This window comes from Hylobates moloch, unplaced genomic scaffold (assembly GCF_009828535.3).
Source record: "Hylobates moloch isolate HMO894 unplaced genomic scaffold, HMol_V3 SCAFFOLD_5, whole genome shotgun sequence".
Lineage (NCBI taxonomy): Eukaryota > Metazoa > Chordata > Mammalia > Primates > Hylobatidae > Hylobates > Hylobates moloch.
In genome coordinates, this window is record NW_026652280.1 from 30,869,757 (window position 1) to 30,891,340 (window position 21,584).

The 21,584-nt window shown below is 51.2% G+C and overlaps 1 protein-coding gene across 8 annotated transcripts in view; it reads right to left on the minus strand.

Moving 5' to 3' along the window:
- The window catches only part of CTIF (cap binding complex dependent translation initiation factor), a 328,654-nt gene that overhangs the window by 184,944 nt on the left and 122,126 nt on the right, over positions 1–21,584 (minus strand). For all 8 annotated transcript variants that reach the window (XM_032152363.2, XM_032152360.2, XM_032152356.2 and 5 more), the window contains 3 exons: positions 16,894–16,967; positions 16,178–16,282; positions 10,316–10,391 (listed from right to left, as the gene is read on the minus strand). In XM_032152363.2, coding sequence (XP_032008254.1) covers positions 10,316–10,391; positions 16,178–16,282; positions 16,894–16,967 — 255 coding nt within the window. The remainder of the gene's footprint in view (positions 1–10,315; positions 10,392–16,177; positions 16,283–16,893; positions 16,968–21,584) is intronic.

The window sequence follows — 21,584 nt, forward strand, 5'->3', positions numbered from 1 at the left end:
GCAGAAGAACGAGGTATTAATCCTTTTGACCCCAACTCTCACTGTCCCTTCCTTTAGCTGTCTCCCGTGGGAAGGCTGGACTTGGACACAGGCTCAGGAGGCCAGAAAGCCACTTTCCTTCCCCTGGGCCTTCTGGGGACCCTCAGTGGGGAATGCTTTGGGCACATCCCTAAGGCCAGAAATCCCACTTGACCAGGTGGCGTCCACTGTTGTGTGGGCACTAAGCCCCTTTCACAGCAAAGGGCTCCCGAGTCACACGCTCTGGACAAGGCCAGCAATGTGGGGGCAGGGGAGCTGGCCCTGCTAGGTTGGAGCCATCTAATGATTAACGGCCAACAGACACAGAATTTGGTTTCAAAATTTCCTAACAGAAAGGCAAAACGAGAAGTCAGTGGGTTATGTAGTTCCTATTGTCAGACCAAAGACAGCAGACATAATGTTTGTCTGGGAGAATTCAAGGATAATGACCAAAATATGTCCTGATAGAAAGCCCTGGGCAGGACACTGGATAATTCAACAAACAATGTCTTTCAATGGGGTATTGCATATGACACAAAAGCACCAGGCCAGTGTGTGGGATAAGGAGGTGGCATTTCCACAGGGTGCTGAGGGCCCTGTGCCCGGGAACCTGAGGAAATCTAATGCTCACCTAGGGGCCATCTAGAGCACAGGGACAACATGCCCGTTAGACCGTCTTTCTCACACTGGTCGCGCCGAGTTCACACACGTGGAGAAATTGCTCCCCAAGTCACACCTCAGGGTAAAAGGGTCATGGGGGAGGGGTTGCCAGGGGGTGGTCTCAGACCAGAGATGAGGTGAAGGATATGCAATTCGGATTTCATCCCTTGCCTTCACATGGAACTTGGTCAAGTTAACTCAGAACTTAGTCAAGTTAATTCAGAACTTAGTAAATTAACTCGGTTTAGACTATGGATTACAGATTATGCAGCTCAATCTCCCCACTTAGCCAGCCCCCATCCTTCCAAGGGTGGAAGCCAACACTTTGTAACTCCCCCAGCCCCACCCCAGTGAGTATCCCCCTGCAGCCCCGTGCTGCTGCCCTCCTGGAAGCAGTGTGTTCCCAGGGGTCCAAGGGGAGGGGTGGGCCCTCTGGAGGAATCTCATGCCTTGGCCTAGCAGGGGACACGTGGCCCAACAGGAGCTTCCCTACACCTTAGTGTGGCTGGCTCTTGCACCTCCCCATCTTCCCCCTTGCTGCAGGGAGGAAGGGCCTGGGCATTGAGTGGGGTCATTTTCAGGACAGTGTGCATGTGCAGCGCTGACCAGGGGGCATGGCCGGTGAAGACGCCTTTGGTTGCTGGTGCTGGGACCAGGGGACTTCCCACAGCAAGCGCCAGGCTGGAGCCTGCAGAGCGGTGCGCTGGTGCCCTCTAGTGGGAGCACACCACCATACAGCCACGGATCCTGTCGAGGCCTCAACTCCAGCAGTCCTCAACACTGGGGCCACACTCAGAGCAGGACTGTCAGTGATGGGCCTGGGCTGCCCATATCACTGACAGAGTGGTAGCCTGGCCAACCCCTCCACTCCTGTGATAGAGACTAAGCCCCTTTCACAGCAAAGGGCTCCCGAGTCACACACTCTGGACAAGGCCAGCCACCAGGACACCAGCCTTGTGGATGGAATTTGGGGGCCCCCTAGAACTGCAGTCTGAGCCCAAGTGTGTGTCTCAGTGTCTGCCCTGCCCTATGGCTTCAACACTCAGAACCATGATTGAACCCTGAATCCCTGGCCCTGTACTCAGAGCCTTCTGCTGTCCCCCATCTCCCACCCTCTCCATCCCCACCGACCCCCCGCCACCCCATCAATGTTCTTAGACAGCAATGTCAGTCTCAACTGGCCTGAGGCTGCCATGGTATGGCATGTCATGCCTTGGTGTGGATACCGTAAAACCTGGCTATTGGCTAGCTCCTATCCCAGCGTACCCACTCCTTTCCCTCCAGCCACCAGTGTGGGAAGGAAGACCTTGGGGACAGTTACCACCACCAATAGACCCTTTACTTAACTAGCTCACTAAATGCCTTTTCAGAGTGCAGAACTATTTCTGGCAGCAGCGGTTCACAGAGCTATAGGGTGAGCCCTGGACACAGACACCTACTGTCTACCCTGTTGCCCCACATCCTTGTGGGGGCTTCAAGGGCCTGAGTCCAGCAGCCCCAGAGATGAAGTTCCCTGAGGTCAGCACTGCAGTGAGACTCACCCCTGGATTCATTGCCAGTTGTGGAAACACAGCCAGATGGGGTCACCAGGAATAGGGGCCTTGGCTTTGGCTGGAGAGGAGCTTGACCAGATGCCTAGGTGTCAGCATCTGACCCCTCAGCGGAGGCATCACCTCCTAAGACCACTCATTGTGGCATGCACTCTGTGTGTGACCCACTGAGAGATAAGCTAGGGCTCCCAGGAGATCAACAGGCATTCAGTGTGGGGGCCCATGGGGCCCTCTGCTTTGTACTCAGCCACACATTCACGCCCCAGACTGCAGGAGCTGCAGCAGCACAGGGGAGGAAGGTGAGGTGTGCTGGGAGAGGACCCAGACTTTGCCCTTCAGGGACTGTGACCTGGGCAAGGCACCAGCACTTGCTCAGGCATTTGCAGCTTTGAATGCATGTGGTAATCTGTGCATGTCTCATTTCCTCTACCAGGCTGTGCCTCTCCTGGGGAACTGTATCTCATGTGATCAATTCTCTCTCTCTAAAAGGCTAGGGCAAAGCACTTGTCCATGAAGATGAGTTAAGTGAGCAAGTGAAGGAAAGAGGAAGATTTGGCAGAGGAACTTGTGGCTTACAGAACAGCCATGTGCTCCCCTTCTTCCCGCTCCCCTGCAGAAGTGTCAGCCCTTGCAGTTGGGGCGGGGGCATGTGACTAGTTCTGTACAATGGGCTCTGAGTGGAGCTGATATTTCTGGGCCAAAGCATTTAAGACCTAGAGCAGGGGTGTCCAATCTTTTGGCTTCCCTGGGCCACACCGAAAGAATTGTCTTGGGCCACACATAAAATACGCTAATGATAGCTGATGAGCTAAAACAAAAAATTGTAAAATACCTCATATATTTTAAGAAAGTTTACAAATTTGTTTTGGGCCATATTCAAAGCCATCCTGGGCCACAGGTTGGCCAAGCTTGACCTAGAACACGACCCTCCAGCTCTCTTTGCCCCTGCCAGGGCCACTTGGATACCATGGATTGAGACGGCAGGGCCACAGAACACAATCCACCTGGACCCTGGAGTCCCCAAGGAGCTGCCCCGGAGACCAGCTGGAGTCTCAGCAGAATTTCAGAAAGTTAGAAATAAAATTCTGTGTGTGATGCCACTGAGATGTGGGGTTTGTTTAGTATTATGCCATGGCCTATAGTGTCCTAATACAGGAGACGATGCAAAAATCCTGTTTTCTTTAACAACAACAACAAAAATGTGTCTCAGAAATCACACCAAGAAGAGCATAACCAAGTTCATGCTGAATTTCTGCTGGGAAGTGGTGGGAGAAACTCAGAGGCAGAGGAACGACTGAGTGTCAAGACAGACACAAATCCTGCCTTTCTTGTACACTCTAGACAACGCAACAGCACATCTAGAAACGAGGTTCTTCAGCAGCATTCACTCTAGAGCACCTGATGCTGGGGTTATGAGGCTGAAGGAAATGGCCCAGCCCTCAGGCAGCCCAGAGTCCAGGAAGGGAGTCTGGCAGTTACATAAGCACGTATGACGTGGTGGGAGCCACGCCACAGAGATGGGGGCAGGGGCTCTGGGGAAATGGCAGATGGATGCTGGACTCCATCCTGTGCATCTGAGAGGGCATCAGGGGAGGTGTCCTGAGCCAGAAAAAGGACAGGCAGAGAATGGGTGAGTGAGATTTTAGGCAGAGGGAGCCGCCTGCCAGTGAGAAAGCAAGGAGAGATGGAAGATCAGAACAGATTGGGGGAGGAACTGACAGGGCCACAGGATGGCAGGGGGAGCCCAGGACAGAGGCTGGGCAAGGGTGCTGAGAACATCACAAAGCCTCCTGCCTGCTAAAGAGTCCAAACAGGGACAGAAGGGGCCGGAGATGGGGGTCTGGGCCTCTGTGGGTTGAGAAGATGCTGGGGACACAGCTGGTAGGATCTTTATGCCCCTCTTCTTCTGGGGTGCAGAAGTGGAGGGCAGGTAGGCAGTGGGCTTCAGGCCAACCTCCCTTTGTCACCTTCTTTCCTTCTTGCCTCCGGGTAGGGAGGGGAGGCCAGCCCTGATTTTTGTCTAAGAAAGTCTCTAGGAAGCCCACCTATCTCTGTACAGGCTCAAGACTCCCATAGGAGGGCTGGAGGTCCTCAGGCTAGAGGTGGGCTTTCCCTCCCATTTGGGGGTCTTCAGCTGGATGCACAATATCTCCTAGGTGAATCTGGAAGTAGGAGGATGTTTTTGGTGGTCACTATGCCTGCCCCTCTCCAGTGACTGCCATTCAGTGGTAGAGGCCAGGAGTCCTAAATATCCCACATTGCATTGGACACATCCATACTATTAAGAGTTGTCCCCACCACATATGCTAATAGCTAGGCCAGCTGACCCTCAGGACCCAAGGCCAGAAGAGTGAACCAGCCAGCCCTATTTATGAGGGGCTTTGAACAACACTAGGAAAACTCAGATAAGTCATCCCATTGTGTTCTCATGGGACCGCAAATTCCTCAAACACCAGAAGTCTGTGTTTGAGGATCAAGAAGCCTGTCTACCTTGTCCTAAGGGTACTCATGTGAATTGTAGATACTCCAAGGAGCAGTCAAGCCAGGGGCATTATCAGCCAGGACTTTAAGTTTTCAACTCTTGCTGATAATCAGAATTTCCTACAATGCTTTAAAAATGTAAATTCTAGCTGGACACAGTGGCTCATGCCTGTAATCCCAACACTTTGGGAGGCCGAGGTGGGCAGATCACTTGAGGTCAGGAGTTCGAGACCAGCCTGGCCAAGATGGTGAAACCCCACCTCTACTAAAAATACAAAAATTAGCTGGGCATGGTGATGGGCACCTGTGGCCCAGCTACTTGGGAGGCTGAGGCATGAGAATCGCTTGTACCTGGGAGGCGGAGGTTGCAATGATCCAAGATTGTGCCACTGCACTCCAGCCTGGATGCCAGAGGGAGACTCTGACTCAAAAAAAAAAAAAAAGAAAGAAGGAAAGAAGGAAAGAAAGAAAGAAAGAAAGAAAGAAGAAAGAAAGAAAGAAAGAAAGAAAGAAAGAAAGAAGGAAAGAAATGGATTCCTGGGTGTGATTCAGTGAGGGTGTTCTCCAGCCTCCAGAAGCCCCCCATGATTCCTGCCTTCGGGGATCCACACAATAGGCCCTTCCCATATTGTACCAGGGTTGGTCTGTGCAAATGACATACAGCAAATGGCAGCATGAAGCTCTGTCACTTCTGAGATCAGGCTATAAACGAGTGTGACTTCTGCGATGGAGTCTTCTCTCTCTCTCCCCCCATCACCACTTGCTTTGGGGAAAGACAGCTGCCATATTCTGAGGGCACTCAAGCAGCTTAGGCAGATCTCATGGCAAGGAAGCCAGGCAGGAACCCAGGCCTCCTGTCCCCAGCCAGGGAGGAACTGAAGCCTTCTGCCCTCAGACACAGGAGGGGGGTCTTCCAGCCCAGGTGTGCCTTCTGATGGCGGCATCCCTGGTCATCAGCTTGACTGCAAACTCATGAGAGACCTTGAGCCTGAACCACCAGCTAAGCTGCTCCCAGAAAGTGTGTGGATCATAACTCTTTGTTGTTTTAAGCTACTAAGTTTTGAGCAATTTGTTACACAACAGTAAATGAGGCAGTTCCGACATGCAGCTGAGCTCCAGCACCGTGGCCTCAGATTCATCTGCTGATAGTTCACTGAGGGCAAAGCACATCCAAAGTGTGTGTCATGGAAACGTGTGAGGTGTGTGTGTGTGTGTGCTGTGTGTACATGGGTGTATATGTGTGTGATGTATGTGTGTGCATACGTGTAGTGTATGTATGTGTGCGTAGGGTGTGAAGGGATGTGTGTGATGTGTATATGTGTGTGTATGTACATGTGTGGGGTGTGGTATGTGTAGTGTGTATGTGTATGTGTGTGGTACGTAATGTGTATGTTTGATGTGTGTGGTGTGTGTACGTGTGTGTTTACATGTGTGTGATCGATGGTGTGTAGTGAATGTGTGTGTGCGCACACAAATACGCAAGCCCTTCTACTCCAGCCTGATGGTGGAGATGGTGGGTGAAGGCCTCCGCTGCCAGCCACCCCTAAGAGCTTAACATCACATGTGGGCCCTGGAGAGCCCAGAATTCTCACTGATTTACCATCCCTCGAGAAAAAAAGAAAACTCTAGAATGTGAAACCTCAGAGGACCTTGGTCTGATGATGTTCAAAATTTGTTTAATAGTAGAATTGTTTCTCCCCATGAAACCACGTTAGAATCCTGATTTAGAGGCACTGGCCAAACAGTTCTGGGCGGGCCCAAGTGGGGGCCCCTGGAGCTGGCTGCTTTCGCCTCCCCACTCCCCCCAGCAGCACCCAGAGGGCACCCCAGGAGAACCCTGAGGGCTTCACAGTTTGCAAACCTCTGATCTAATACAACTGTGTCATTATGCTGATGAGTAAACTGAGGCCCACAGAGGAGAGGTCACACACACAGCTCTGGCAGACGTCCAGAAGTGGATTCTTCTGACCTCTAGTCCAATGTGTCTCCACTGCCTGGCAGGTTGCATAGGAGAAGAATCAACCAGGGCCTTGGTAACCTATGAGCCAAGGTTCATCATCCGAGCTTTTGCCCAGCAGAAATGCCCTCTTCACCAAGAAACAACTCACCTGGGGGTAGGAGCAGGAAATCACCCCCTCCTCCCTCTTCTTAACAGACAGGGCCCCCCATAGCCTGGTCCACCCTCAGAAGGTGGGCCTTGACTGGCAGTGTTGAGTCGCGGGAATAATTACAGCAGAGACCAACACAGCACCCACTGTGCACTGGGCATCACCCTCAGCGCCTCAAGTGAATGAATGTGCTTGACCTTCTCAAACGCCCCATAAAGTAGATATGGTTATTTCCCTCATCTTACAGTGGAGGAAACTGAGGCAGAGTGAGAGTAAGTAACTAGCCCAAGACTCCTGCGCTAGTCAGTGGCAGGGCTGGGATTCCATGGGGACTATGCCTGGGTCCAGACACCAAGCCCTTGACCGCCAACCTCCCACCCAGCCAGCAGCCCAGCTCTCCTTTCTCTTCTGAGCAGGAACCAAAGGTCCTCCATTTTGTACTCTAGAGGAGTGAGGAAACAGTCACCAAACAACACAAAGTGTCAGAACTGTTACTTTTCCAGCCATGACTCCCAAGCTTCTGGCTCAAAGGGTACCGACTGGTCAACACCCCATCTAGTGCAGGGGGCATCTGGTTTCTCACCTAGATCGGGGTCTCTCAAATGTACTTCTTCTATCAATGATGAATGCTCTTGGCATTTAGAAATGGAGTGATAAGGTGGTCACTTCGAGTACCTTACCCTTTTTTCTCTTGCGTCAAGGCTGGTTTTCCATTAGCAGTGATAAATTAATATAGATCCAGCCCAAAGGGTGTTTCATGAGCTGATACTCTGCCTGTGACTTATACATCACAGCCTCAGCCCTACTGATTGATTCTTTTTCCTGTCAAATTTATAGGAAAGTGCAAGAACTGTACAAAGAACATCCACGTCCTCCTCACTCAGATTCCCCAACTGTTAACACCTCCGCATGTTTGCCCTTTCTCTCCCTCTGTGCCTACATACCATTATCATCAATCTCTTTCTAAACCATTTGAGGAGACGCTGCAGACACCAGGCCCATATCCCTCAAACATCATAGTGTGTATTTCTCAAAGTCAAGCACACTCGCCCACATGACCATCACACCGCCTCCAAGTCAGGAAACTGACATCGAAGCAACACTACTGTCCCACCCACAGACCTAATCACATTCTCCAACTGTCCCAGCAAGGTCAGGATTTCCTTCTGGTCCAGGATTTCAGCAAGGAACACAAGTTGTATTTAGTCATTTGCCTCTTCAGTCTCCTACAATCTGGAAGACTTCCTCGGTCTTTCCCTGCCTTTTGTGTCTAACCAGTTATAGAGAGCAGTCCTTATACTGATTTCCAAAACCGGACTCAGGCTGTGCTTTCTTGGAAGCAAAACCCAAGAAATGATGTTGGGTTTTCCGTGTGGCACATCGGGGGGACATAATGTCCACCCATCCCACCACTAATGATGTTCCCTTGATCACCTGGTCGCGTTGGGACCTGCCAGTTTTCTCGACAATAAAGTCATCATATGTCTCTTTTGTAATGAGGTGACCTCTATGTGTGCCCCGGTTCATCGCCTGGAAAGTTTCCAGTCTGCAACACAGGGAGGGCAGTCCAGGGCCCGGTGGTCTCAATGAGCTAAGATGACAGGGTTCAAAATCCACTGAGTCCAAGACAATTTGGTTTGCAAGGCAGAGGACTAGAGAGGAGAGACCAACATACAGAGAGAAATCCAGAAATCTTGCCTCTCAAGTCTGTGGCTGAGTATTAATTTGTCCACGTGTAAGGAAACTTCTGAGGCAAGGAATGGATAGAACAATCCACTGAGATCACATAGGGCTGAAAATAGTTTGTGTTTCTCCAGCCAGGGGGGAAACACCTCCTAATACACAGAGCATCAGGTGGCAATCTCAGAAGGGTATTGATTCAGCAGTGGAGCAAAATTTGCCCTACACTAAAGTCTTCCCACCCTAACAAAGCCTAAAAGCAAGTCTTGAAAGGATCAAACTGTTTTTATGTAACTTATCTGTGATCCAGAACAAAACCCAAAATATTTAAAGGGATACAAAAAAAAATTAGCACCCAATAATGTAAAGGTTCTAACATATGACATTTAACATCAAATTACCAAGCATGTAAAGAAAGGTATGGCCCATAACCAAGAGAAAAATCAATGAATAGAAATAGACTGAGAGATTATATGGATGACAGAATTAGTAGAGAAAGACTTGAAACAGCTATTGGGAATAGGTTCTATATACTCCAGAAAAGAAAGCATGAGGAAGGGAAGATAAATATATATATATATTTATTTAAAAAGCCCACAATGACCTTCAAGAGATAAAAACTACAATATCTGAAATGAAAAACATACTGAATGGGATTAACAGTAGATTTGACACTGGAATAAAAGATTAGTGAACTCGAAGACATAGCAATAAAAACTATCCAAAATGAAACACAGAGAATAAAGAAAGACTTTAAAAAACCAGGCAGCGCTTTGGTGAGCCATGGGAAAAGATGAAGAAGCATAGAGTACATATAATTGGAACCCCAGGGTTGAAGGAAAGTGGGAGGAATAGTGGCTGAAAATTTTCCAAATTCGATGAAACCTACAGATCCAAGAAATTCAATAAATCCCAAGTGGGAGAAACATGAAGAAAACCACCACACCAAGGCACATCATAATCAAATAGATGAGGTCTTAACTGTATGCTCTGTTGTCTCTCATTGATAGGCCCAAGGCATGAACAGAGAAGAAACAAAATGGCAAAGGCACCAGGAGGAGATTAATGGATATAGGTAAAATAGTAAGACAAGAATCAGGAGAGAAGGGAAGGGTGGCACAGTGGAGTGTTGTGGTAGGTCATGGTCACTGGCAGTGGCAGGCTCAGTCACCGTGGAAGGTCCACTGCTTTTACACCCCTGCAGCAGGCCCAGTCTCATTCCTGAGAGCAGCTAGACTCCTGCTGTTTCCACCAAAAGTCCAGCACTATAAGTATCTAGAGACCTGGATTCACTGAGTGAATCCTCTTTGTCCTGGAACCTGGCCCGATTCTAGCAAAGAGGCCCAATCAATAAAAATAAGAGCAAGCATAGCAGAAACCTGGAGGCCAGCAGGGCAGTCCACTGTTCAAAAGCCTAAAGACAGCCCCAGCCACATTAGAATCTCTTCCAGGCCTGCCAGTCCCACCTGAATACACCACAGGACACTTCACCTGCAAAGAGGTTTCAGGCCAAGGGACAAAAACTTCCAAGTTCACTGAGTTGCCAGGGCATGGTCTATTTCAACTCTAGGGCACATCAGGCCTGCCAGCAGGGCCTGCAGCATCACCGAGTAGGCTGTCACACACACAATCACAATGGGACACCCTGGAGAATGGCAGGTAGCCAGCCCTGCCTACCTATTACTACCATACAGGCGGTTACACCCCTTGCTGGAACAAGGGGCCAGAAGGAGTGCTTCGGTTAGGTCCTGCCCAGGAAGAGGATCAGGACTCCAGGGGTGGGGGGTAGGCTGTTAGAGAACCTGCCCCTGCACCTACCTGCCAGGCTGGAAGGACCTTCTCGATGTCATTCAGGTTGATGCCATCCCCATCTTCTAGCTTCCCTTTGCCACACCTGGACCAGAAAAGACAGAAAGGCATTGGAAAGATGGCTCATTCATGCCTCCTGTCCCATCCGGCCAGCAGGAGAGGAAGGACAGTCAGCAGATACCTGGTGCTGCCCACCCTCAAGCCCTGCAGAATCAGCTGTCCCACCTAGAGGAAACAGCCCTAGAGATGCTGTGTTTTTGGCGGGTGGGGGTGGGGGGGTTCCTCCCCTAATGCAACAGCCAACTTGGAGGGAGGTGGGAAAGGAACCAGAGTTCCTCCTGATCCTTCCAGGCAGAGAAGCTAAGCTCCTTCCTCATCACAACTCCTGTCAAAGCCCATCCACCTTGCCCCGTTACACTGAACAGAAGATCAGTGGACAGAGACACCAAGCAACTTTCTCAAGGTCACACAGGCTGGCAGGGGCTAGCAGAAAACCCAATAGGGCGTCCTTCCTTCTTGGCTTGACTCTGGGTCAGTCCAGCAAGCCCACTCAGACAGTCTATGCTTTGTCTTCATGTCCTCTGTGAGTGGGCGTGCCCTCGGGCCAGAGAGGCTGGCCCCAACTCCCTGGCCAGAGGTCTGAATATTTAAGGGCGCAGATTCCAAAACCAGACTCCCAGGGTTTGAATCCCCGCTGCATCCCTTACCAACTGGGGACCCTGTACAATTTGTTTAACCTCTCTGTACTCATTTCATCAAATGAGTTTCCTCATTTGTTAAATGAGGATAATAGTGTCTAACATCTTAAGGTGGCTGGAGGATTAAATTAATTAATGTATCTGGAGTGCTTAGATGCTTAGAACTGTGACAGCACACAGTAAATAGTACAAATATACACACACATATAGTCTAGCATATATATATATATATATAAATGTTTAGCTTGTTTGTTTATATATGTGTGTGTATATTTCTTGTGTATGTATTATTATCTGTATTTATCATTAAATATATCTTAAACATACACACATATGTTTAATGGTAAATACTGGTAATAATAACAAACTTATAATAAAATAAATAATGAAGTAAATATATTACTACTACTATGACTACTTTCATTACTGCTAATATTGTTGCTGTTATTTGGGCAAAGAGGCAGGAAGGTGATTAATTAAGGACATAGATTCTGGAGCCAACCCGGCCTCATGCAAATTACTCAATTTCTGGGTCTCCTAGTGGCTTCATCTATTGAAGTGAAGATGATAACAGTTCCTCCCTGTCTGGGTGGTGGCGAGTTTTAAATAAATGAGGCAAACACTTAGAACAGGGGCTGCAGCATGGCCGGTGCATAGTAAGTATTGTCAGTTACTATTATTACTGGTATTGACTGAGGAGTGGTGAGAGATGTCCCATGAGTTGGGTCATTTTCCAGCTGCAGAGTTCATGCGAATCTCACATTTCAGAGTAACTAGTTCATTGTTTAAATATTTACCAAGCATCTCTTCTGTTTTGGGCCTTGTGAACAAAAAAAAATCAGTTTTGGTTCCTGCCCTCAGACAGTGGACGGCTCTTAGAACAAACCCTAAACTCCTCTAACAGGGCTGGGTGCCTGAGCACCATTAGGGGGCAGCACGAGATCAGTGTCATAAAAGTCCTATGGCCAGAGGCGCCCAGGAACCCAGAGGAGGAGAAACTAGCTGCAAACACCAGCAAAGGCCTGGGTGGAAGAGAACAGGGGGCTAACCCAAGCCCCATTTGATGGCTCATTTCTCCATTCACCAAACGCTTCTGTGCCAGGCTCTGGACAGGGGCTGGGACCCAGGTGTAAACAGTGCACACAAATGGCCCTCTCGGTGTCTGGCAGGATAATCACCCCCCACAGTATAGCAGCCAGTGCCCTGTCGGGGACAAGGGATCGTTGCAGGAACCCCAAGGAGCAGCGTCTAGAACTGTCTTGGGCGAGGGGCGGGAGGAAGGTGAGAGGTGAGCTGGCCAAGCACAGGGAGTTTGGGAGGATGTTCCAGGCGGACACGGCGCAGGCAAAGGCCTGGAGTTAGGAGCATGTGTGGTGCCAATTTGCTGTGGCTAGAGCATGTTGGGGATCAGGGTGCAAGGGGTAGGCAAGGGGCATGGTGGAGCTGGGGTGGGGAATGGTGTGCAAGGTATAACAGGCATGAAGGAAAAGAGAAAAAGTTTCCCCCGGCCCCCGGTTGTCCCCACAACTGTGATGTGCTGGGGCTACAGGTGAGCAGGTGGAGAAAGGCCTGGAACACCCAAACATCTCTTAACTCATCAATCTGCCTGGTGCAGACAGGCTGGACTGTGAAAGCACCAACTGTGTGTAGTCTTCTGTGTTCTGCACTCGCCTGGGCCATAGGGGGGGATGGCACTGGGGACTTGACTAGACTAGAATGGCTGACACCACCTCCCCAGTATCTCCTGTGGGTAAAACACATCTCAGGACTCTCCCGCGTGCGCTAAGCTCCAAGCACACGCTGGGCACCAGCCTAGCACACTCCAAACACAGCCTTCTGTTCTCACCTCAGCACCCCGGGGGTGGGCAGGTGGAGGCTTGCAGGGAGGGCTGCTGTCCCACGAGGCCTGCCCTCGTCAGGGCTCAGATCTCCTCAGAGGCCTGCAGGTTTGGAAGGCTGAAGGTGGCTACAGACCAGCTGAGTCACTGCTGCCAACAGGGTTTCCAAGGCAACAGCCTTCTCTGATTTCTGTCCCTCCATGGAAACACAGGCTGCAGGGAGCCTTGGCAACTGAGTGGTACCTGCATCCCAGGGAGGCTGCAGTGGCTGGTGCATGGAGTGTGTCCCCACTGCAGCAGGACTCTAATGGGGACACAGTTCCTGGTCTGGTGATGAGGTGGCCACAGACACTGCACTCAGACTCCCTGGGAACCTGGGAGTGACAGGCTTTGGCTAGTGAGCCAAAGTCACAGGAGACCCCAGGTGACTCTCAGCAAATCTGGAGGCTCCTGGTGAGAAAGTGAGACTGGCCGAGGAATTCAGGCCCACAGCTGGTGACACAGGTGTGGCTGGTTACTCTGGCTTCAGAAGGGACAAAGTCCCTCGGCATAAGGGGAATTCCTCTCCTTCATAGTTATTCATTGCTTTTTTGCTAGGAAGTTAGTTCATCTCTGGGGACTGGTGAGACACTTTGGCAAGCTTGCCTTCAACAGGCAGGCCCCACTGGGCACCTGTAGTCAATAAGGCAGCACCATCGCTTCGATCACCCCCAGGCCTCAGCGTCCCCACTGACTTCACCAGCTATGTGCTCCCGGGGCACACAGGAGAGACTGGAGCTGCCCAGGGAAGTCTCCCTCCTGAAGCCTTTCCCAGATGGTTCAACCTGTAAAGTGCTCTCCTTTCTAACCTCTTTTGCATTGACTTTATTTAACCCTGCACCAGGCATCACACTTTACACCTGTCTATATATGTCTTTATAATGTCTATATGTCTACACTGCATAGTCTAGTCTGTATGTCTACACTGCATAGTCTAGTCTTTCTTCCCCTACGCAGTCTCCATCATGAAGAGGTTCATATTTCCTTTTCCCAGTAGAATAAACAGTCCTTCTGGGCAGGGACTATATTGTATACTCTTGTATGTGTGTGTGTGTTATGTGTGTGTGTGTGTGTGTGTGTGTGTGTGTGTGTGTGTGTGTATGTGTCTACTTTCCTGGCACCCAGCACCATGCAGGGACCCAGCAGGTCTAGTGACAGACTGGCTACACTGAACTTGAGAAAAGCAAAATCCTGCTCCTGTTCCTGTGGCATACCCAAGCTCCACTGCACTGCTACAACAGGACACAGGGCAAGCATCACCTTTGCTCACAACCCCTTCCTGAAGCTGACCCACTGAATAAGGTAGGTAAGGCCATCCTTCCTAAGCACAGAAGTGTGGAGGCCCAGCCCTGTGCAGCTCAGCAGCCTGGATGGAGCATGGCCTCCCTGCAACTGAATGAGTGGGCTGAGCAGGCAGTGAGCAGGGTGGATGGGGTAAGGCAGGGTCGGCAGCCTTGCGGCTGTGTCTCTCCTATGCCTCAATTTTAACCAGTGCCTCCACGCGCAAAACCATCTCTCCCTCTTCACCCAAAGAGAAATGGAACCCACAACAGGCAGGGCAGTGAAAAAGAGGCGTGTGAGAGGCCAGTGTCTCCTGGGAGAGTCTGATGCAAGTGATGGGCCTCTCCCAAGCAACACACACGTGTGCATGCACACATACAAATTTGCAGAAAATTTTAAGGAGGTTAAGAATACCCCGATGTGATGAACTAGGGGTTGGATGGTGTCAGAAGGCCTGGCCTTAAATGATGGCACTGTTATTCAGGCAAGTTACTTTGCTTCTCTGAGTGTTATTTTCCTCATCTTTAAAGTACGAATGAGCCCATTTCTTTCCACGGGTTGTTGCTCATTACATTACGATGGGACCAATGCTGCCAAGAGGAGAGGTTGGGTGGGACAAATATAGCAGCATGAAGACATGTGAGATGTAGGATAGTGTCCAGTAAAGTCACTAATACTTAGATCTGAAGTGAAAGGGAGACAAGAGTGAGCAGGGGAGGGCTGGAAGGAAAAGTAAGGGTCATCAGTATCATAATAAAACACAAACAAACAAAAACCAAGAAATAAAAAAAAAGCGCAAGTGCTGGTGGGGATGTGGAGAAATTGGAATCTCATACATTGCTAGTGTGAATGCAGAATATTCAGCTGCTATGGAACACAGTTTGACAGTTCCTCAGAGTTCAACAGAATTACCATATGACCCAACAATTCCACCCCTAGGTATACACCCAAGTAATTACAAGCAAGGACTCAAACAGATACAGCAGTATTTTTGACAATGGCCAAAAGGTGGAAATGACCCAAGTAAGGATTGACAGATGCATGGGTAAACAAATCGTGGTATAGCCATACAGTGGAATAGTATTCAGCCATGAAAAGGAATAAAGTTCTGATACATGCTACAATGAATAAACCTCAAAAACATTATGCCAAGGGAAAGAAGCCAGGCCCAAGAGGTCACATATGACTCTGTTTCTGTAAATATGCAAAATAGATGCATTCATAGAAACAGAAAGCAGACTGGTGCTTGCCAGGAGCTGGGGGTGGTGATGGGATGGGGAATGATTGCCTAGTGGGTATGGGGTTTTATATTGGGATGATGAGAAAGTTTCAGAACTAGATAGATGTGGTAGTTGCACAACAGGGTGAGCATACTAAATGCCAGTGGATTGAACACTTTATAATGGTTAATTTTATAGTAAGGGAATTCTGCCTCAATAAAAATTATATAAGACTATAAAAGAAGCAGCTGTGTCTGGCTGGAGTCACATTCCTGTCCTGAGGTCTGCCCAGGCCCTGACACCACCTTCGAAAAGGGAAGGCAATCCTGACACACAAAGTCATAGAGGATGAGAAAAGCCAGTGTAAAATCAGGCACGACACCAGCGGCTCCCCAAGTGTGGTCCCTGGACCAGCTTCAGCATCCGCTGGGGAACTTGTTAGAAACACACATCCTCAGTCCACACCTACGGAATCACAGACTCTGGGGTGGGCCTGTCCTCTGTGCCACCGCCCAGGTGATTCTGCTGCGCTGGCCTGGATTATTGACAAGCAGGGCCACTATGGGTCATCAGGAGCAGACAGGGATGGCTTGGCTAGAGGGCGCTGGGCAGAGAGGAATGGAGGGATTCCGGGAGAAGCCAGTGAGCCTGCAGCTCTGGGCCGCACAGGAAGAGCATCCCGGGGCATCAGCCACCTGAGTCCCCTGTGCAGCAGAGCAGCCTCACTGTGGAGGCAAAGGCCACTCCCATCCCCTGCCCCACCCCACCCTGGGTAAGAGCCCCGGCACCCCTTACCCTTCGCGATCAATGTGTGGCAGGGGCTGCTTGGGCGTGTGTCGTACTTTGCGGTGGAACTGGGTGAAGTCCAGCTTTTCCGGCTGCAGGTCCCAGGTGGCACCACTAGAGGGCGAGGGAGGGTGAGAAATGGAGGCAAGAGGGCAACAGCCCAGTTATGGATGGAACCAGGGGGCCAGGCTGAACCTGGCAGAGCAGATCCGCAGAAAGGGGCCGCCAGGGGCCAGGCGGGGGGCCTCACTCAGAATGGAGACCCAGGTGCCACCCCTCACCTTCCTCACCCTGCCGTGGGAAAGTGCATGCTTATGAAACAAGTGTGGGCCTGATGCCCATTACACAGCGGCCTCTGCAACACCTGAATTTGTTTTCGTGCCCACATTTGAGGAAGGCTGGGGAGAGCAAGGGGCCAAATGCTGGTCTCCAGCCTCTGACAAGCAGCTCAAAGTGACGACCCTGCCGCCCTGAGGTAGATGAGGCAGGCTAGTGGGGCAGTCTCTGCAGCCCCATCCCGGGGGCCCTCCCCATGCCTCCACTGTCTCCCTCTGACACTCACCACCTCCTCTCTCCGGCCTTCTTTCCACCCCATCCTTCCTACATCCCCTACTCTGCCTCTCTCTGCCTCTTACTCATGAACCATCAGCGTTCACTTGGCCCCCAAGGAAGCTAGTTTCCCTGGCTGGACCTCACACCACAGGGAAGGGGGAGGAGGAGGTTACCTGAAGGAATCAAAAGTGTTGGCTGCCCAGATGTCCGTGCCCAGCATGTCCAGAGAGTTGTCTTTGCTGCCATTCTGGAAGAGATGGGGGTGAAAGGGCTGACATTAATTGCCCGGCCATGATGCTGAGAACACGGGGCCTGGGCCTGAGAGGGCAGCAGAGGCCTCCCTGTTTCCCTGGGTGGCTGGGGGGCTGGAGTGAGCCCCCAAGTGAGTATGGCGGCTGGTGCACCCAGTCAGAGTCGTGGGACTGCCTGGGGGTCTCCTGGCCTCCCCCCAGGCATGGGCCCTGGTTTCACTGAGGTTTTACAGATGTATACAGAAGGGTCCAGGCCCCTGCTGCCCCCAGCCCATGGCTCTCTCCTCAAAGCCTCCACACCCAGCAGGGGCTCTGTACCACCCGGAGCCACCATCACCACTGCCAGCCCAATGGCTGAGGCTTCTCCCCAGGGAGGGGCTCTGCAGAGCCAGGCCCACTGGGGAGCCCATGGAGGCTGCCTTCCTTCACAGTTCAGTCCTACTCCCCAGAAGCCCCCACCAACCAAGGTTACACCAGCGACTGGATTTCTCTGAGTCAAGCTGATCCTCCAGTGTTCCCTATGTGACCCACCCCAGAGACAGAAACCTCTTTACTCAACGCAGCTTCTATGATTTGGTTTCTCTGCTCTCTGGCTGGTGAGCTCCCTGGCAAATTCTCCAACCCCTTGACCGCACCTGATGCCCTCCAGCCCTTCTTACCCCTGCAATCTGGTTTCCACCATCACACTCTTTAAAACAATACTTCCACATCCACCTGAGCTGAACGTGTGCATGCCCTATGACCCAGAAATCCACTCCCAGGTATAAACACACAGAAATGTGCCCGATGCCCACCAAAAGACATGTACACAAAGCGTATACAGCAGCATCAGCCATTACAGCTCTGAACTGGAGACCACCCACATGCCTGTCATCAGCTGATTCGATAAATAAACCGTGGTATGTTCACATATTGGAGTATTATACCGCAGTGAGCACAAACAAAGTAAAATAACATGCAACAGTATGAATAAATATCCCAAGCATACAGGGAACAAAAGAACCCAGATGCAAAAGAGAACCAATTATGTTCAGGAACAGGCAAACTAACGAATGTATAGTGAAAGAACTCAGATAGTAACTGGAAGGGGAAACCAATCTACTTTCCAGAGAGAGAGAGAGAGCGACAGAGAGTGAGCAGCTTTGATTAACTAGAAGGAGAGGGCACAAAAACTGGAAAGGCTGGACAGTCCAGCCTCCAAGCAGAAGGGGCCAGGCACTCCAGCCCCCACAGACAGGAGGCAGGAGGTAATGAGAGCCTGGAGGAGAGGTGGAGGGCTTATGGAGTCGAAGGGACAAGGGGACTGTCTGGGGAGAACCACCTGGGCTGTCTGACTCTGGGCAAGTCCCTCAGCCTTCCTGGGTCTCATTGATAACATGAAGACTGGTCCCTCTCTCTGGGCACCAATAGCCTGCAGCCTGCAGTTCTAAGTAACTTGAAACTTCCTCATTCCAGGATGCCCTGAGAGCTTGCACAATCCTTTCTAGCAGATCAGCCACATTTATTCAGGGCCGCCATGGCCCTGGGTGCTCCCTCCCCATGCCTTTCCTGTCCCAACCCCGTAATCCCCTTTGCTTCTGACCATGGCCTGTCAACTGGGCCTTGCTCCCCTCTTGCCCTCTCCAAATGTGCCCCATCTGTCAAAGACTGGCTCAGTCAGGAAGCGCCTCTGGCCTCCCAAACTGCAGTCACCTCGCTCTGCCCTGAACTTGCCATCTGTGTGGGTGACTTACAGTAGCAGAGCCGGCCTCTTGCAGTTCTCACTTCTATTTCCTGTAGTGACCTCTCTCCCACAGGAGATAGCGGGCCCTTGATGGCAGGGATCCCCTGGGTCCCCCAGAGCTGGAAGCTCAGTGCTCCTGCAATATACTGCAAGAGATTTTCACCATCTTCTTTAAACATGTGTTTTCTTTTTGCCTCAATAAACTTTTGACCTTGGCAAAGTCACTTCACCAGTCTGGACTTCAGATTCTTCATATTTAAATAAAGAGATACCAGAGTGAAATACCATGCCCTGTAGATGGGCTCCTTCTGACTGGCACGTGTGCTGCTACCATCCCCTCTCCTGCCAGCTGCAGACATCACTAATCAATTACAGCATGATTGCCAGTCCTCCAAGCAGGTGGCCCCCTAATGTTCTAGGATCATCCTCTCTCCCTTTTCTTCGAGTTGTCTCACGTCCTCCCCATTCCAACTCCTGGGGCCCTGCTTGCTCCAAGTGCAACTCTGAAACTCCAGGTCAGCTAGAGAGACTCACCTTCTATCACACGACCCCCAAGGGGACAGCCCCTGCCTCCCAAGATGTTGACCGCCTTGTTCACAACCCCCTCCTGGGCCTCGAATGTAATTATCATTGGGGATAGCAGCCAAAATTAACATCGAAAGCAAAGATAAAAAAAAAAATACATGCAAACCAAACTCTTCCTTCCAAAGCACCTATTGCAGACCTCACTCAGCATGCAGTTCATTTTCCTCCTTCAGCCCAGTGACCTGAAGTCTCTCCTCCACACGTGTCTTCCCTAATCCCTGATCTGTTAAATACCCAACGTTCTCTGGCGCCTGCAAATTCAGCTTCATTGGATCACCTCTTGGTCACTGCTCTCTTACATGAATGTTAGACCTTCCCCAAGTAGACTGTAGTCTTCTCCACTGGACTGCCTCTTTCTCTTTGTGCCCTCACAGTGGCCAAGCCAGGCACCCAGGAGGGCCAGCTTGGATTCCTCCCAACTGATTGAGGAGATGCCACTTTGTAACAGGAGGAAGCACACCCCTACTGCCTCTGTGGCTGAAAGACTGAATCAAGATTAGGATGTCAAGAATGATTTACCGTCCTAGGATCCGAGGCCCTTAAGGCCCCAAGAGAGTAAGAAACATGGATGGAGAGAGAGAGAGAGAGCAACTATGTAGAGAAGGTCATGGCCAAACCTAGAAGTGCAAAGCCTCTTCCAGGAAAACGGTGATTCACCTTGAAGGCAGTTGAAGGGCAGTACAGATGGGCACGTAAATCTCCCTCCTGGCCTGCAGGTTGGCATCTTGGCTACTACTCTTCAACTGGCAGGGAGGGAGGACAGGTCACAGTAACAGTCACTGGCAGCAGCTGTGAGGGGGCCAATGCCCCTGTGCAGAGAGCTGGCAGAACCTCTCTGCCTGGAGGAGGCGGCACTACCCTTGGGCTAAGGGAGGTGACTGGGCAGGGCAAACTTGGGCATTTCCAAAGCAGTATCCCTGGTGGGGGACCCACCAATCTCTGGACTTCCAGATTCTTGGGGTCAGGGAAATGTGCTCCCGGCTGATGGGAGGGAAAGAGCCAGGGCAGAAGCTGTGCCTGCATGTGTGTGTTTATTCTTTACAGAGGAAGCCCACCCTTCCGTGCATCTGCAGAACAGCCCTGTGATCAGCTGCTGCCATCTCCGTGTTGGGGGTGAGAAACAGGAGCCTCGGGAGAGGGGCCATGGCCCAGCTGGGGAGCAGGTGGTGGAGTCACAGTGGCAACCAGCGCTCCTCCAAGAGCCATGGCAGTCACGCAACCAACACACGTCACAGGTGACAGACTCACACATTTTCCTCATTGAATCCCCACAACTCCTTACAAAACTCAGGGAACATACCCCTGAATGATATCAAGAGCTTAAATCCATATTTAAATGCCAAGAAACCCAGCGATATCCCTGCCATTCCCAGCACACACTGTACTCCTTGAGCCATCCCCGCCCTGTGGCTCAGCCTCCTGACTCCTGTGTGAGCCACGGGCCGTCTCCCTCCCCAGGCTGGAAAGCTCGGCACCAGGCTGCTTCTCCTTCCTCTCTCACTCTGCCCCGCAGGTCTCTGCCCCACAGCCCACCTCGGGCCTTTGGCCCGGGTCTCACCTCTCCTTTGCCACAAGGCTTGAGTCTTGTTAACTCTCACACTGACTGGCCTCCTGCCTCATTCCCTCCCCCGTGATGACTGCAACTCTGATTCTCAGAGCTGAGGAACAAAAGCGCCAGCATGGTGAGCCCTTTACAAACCAAGGAGCCGGACCCCATCTTTGCACAGCTCCAGGGAGCCCTGGGGGTGCAGCTCCAGGAAAGAATATCATATGGACAGCACCCCCGGAGCTGTGAAGCTCAGCAGCCCTGGAGGAGGCAGCAGGTGGAGGTGACAGCACTGAGAAGAATGAGGACCCCAGCCGCTGAGCTGGACACATGGAGGAGAGCAGTGGGCAAGGCATCGGACCACTCTGTCTGAATATCAGGAAGGAGATCGCCATGAAGACTCGGGGCCTGGCAGACAAGAAGCTGAGTCTCTGGAGAAGTAGGTATAGGGCAACATCTTGGACACAGGGGTCAGGCTTCTTATTGCCACGCTATTTGATACAAGAACTGCAGTGCATATCAAGAATCTGGACACCTCCTTGAGGTTTGTTTCAATGGCACGAGACAGGCATATAACCACTGAAGGCAAACTTTCATCAACAGGGGCTGGAGAAATAGCCTGGCACGTGGAGAAGACATCCATCTCCTTCCAGCCTCAGCCCAGAGCAGGAAGAGTCTCACCTGCAGAGCTTTCCTTTGCTGTCCCTTGATGCTGAGGTGGTGGCCCAGGCAGTGCCCAGGGGGCCAGGCTTCACGCAA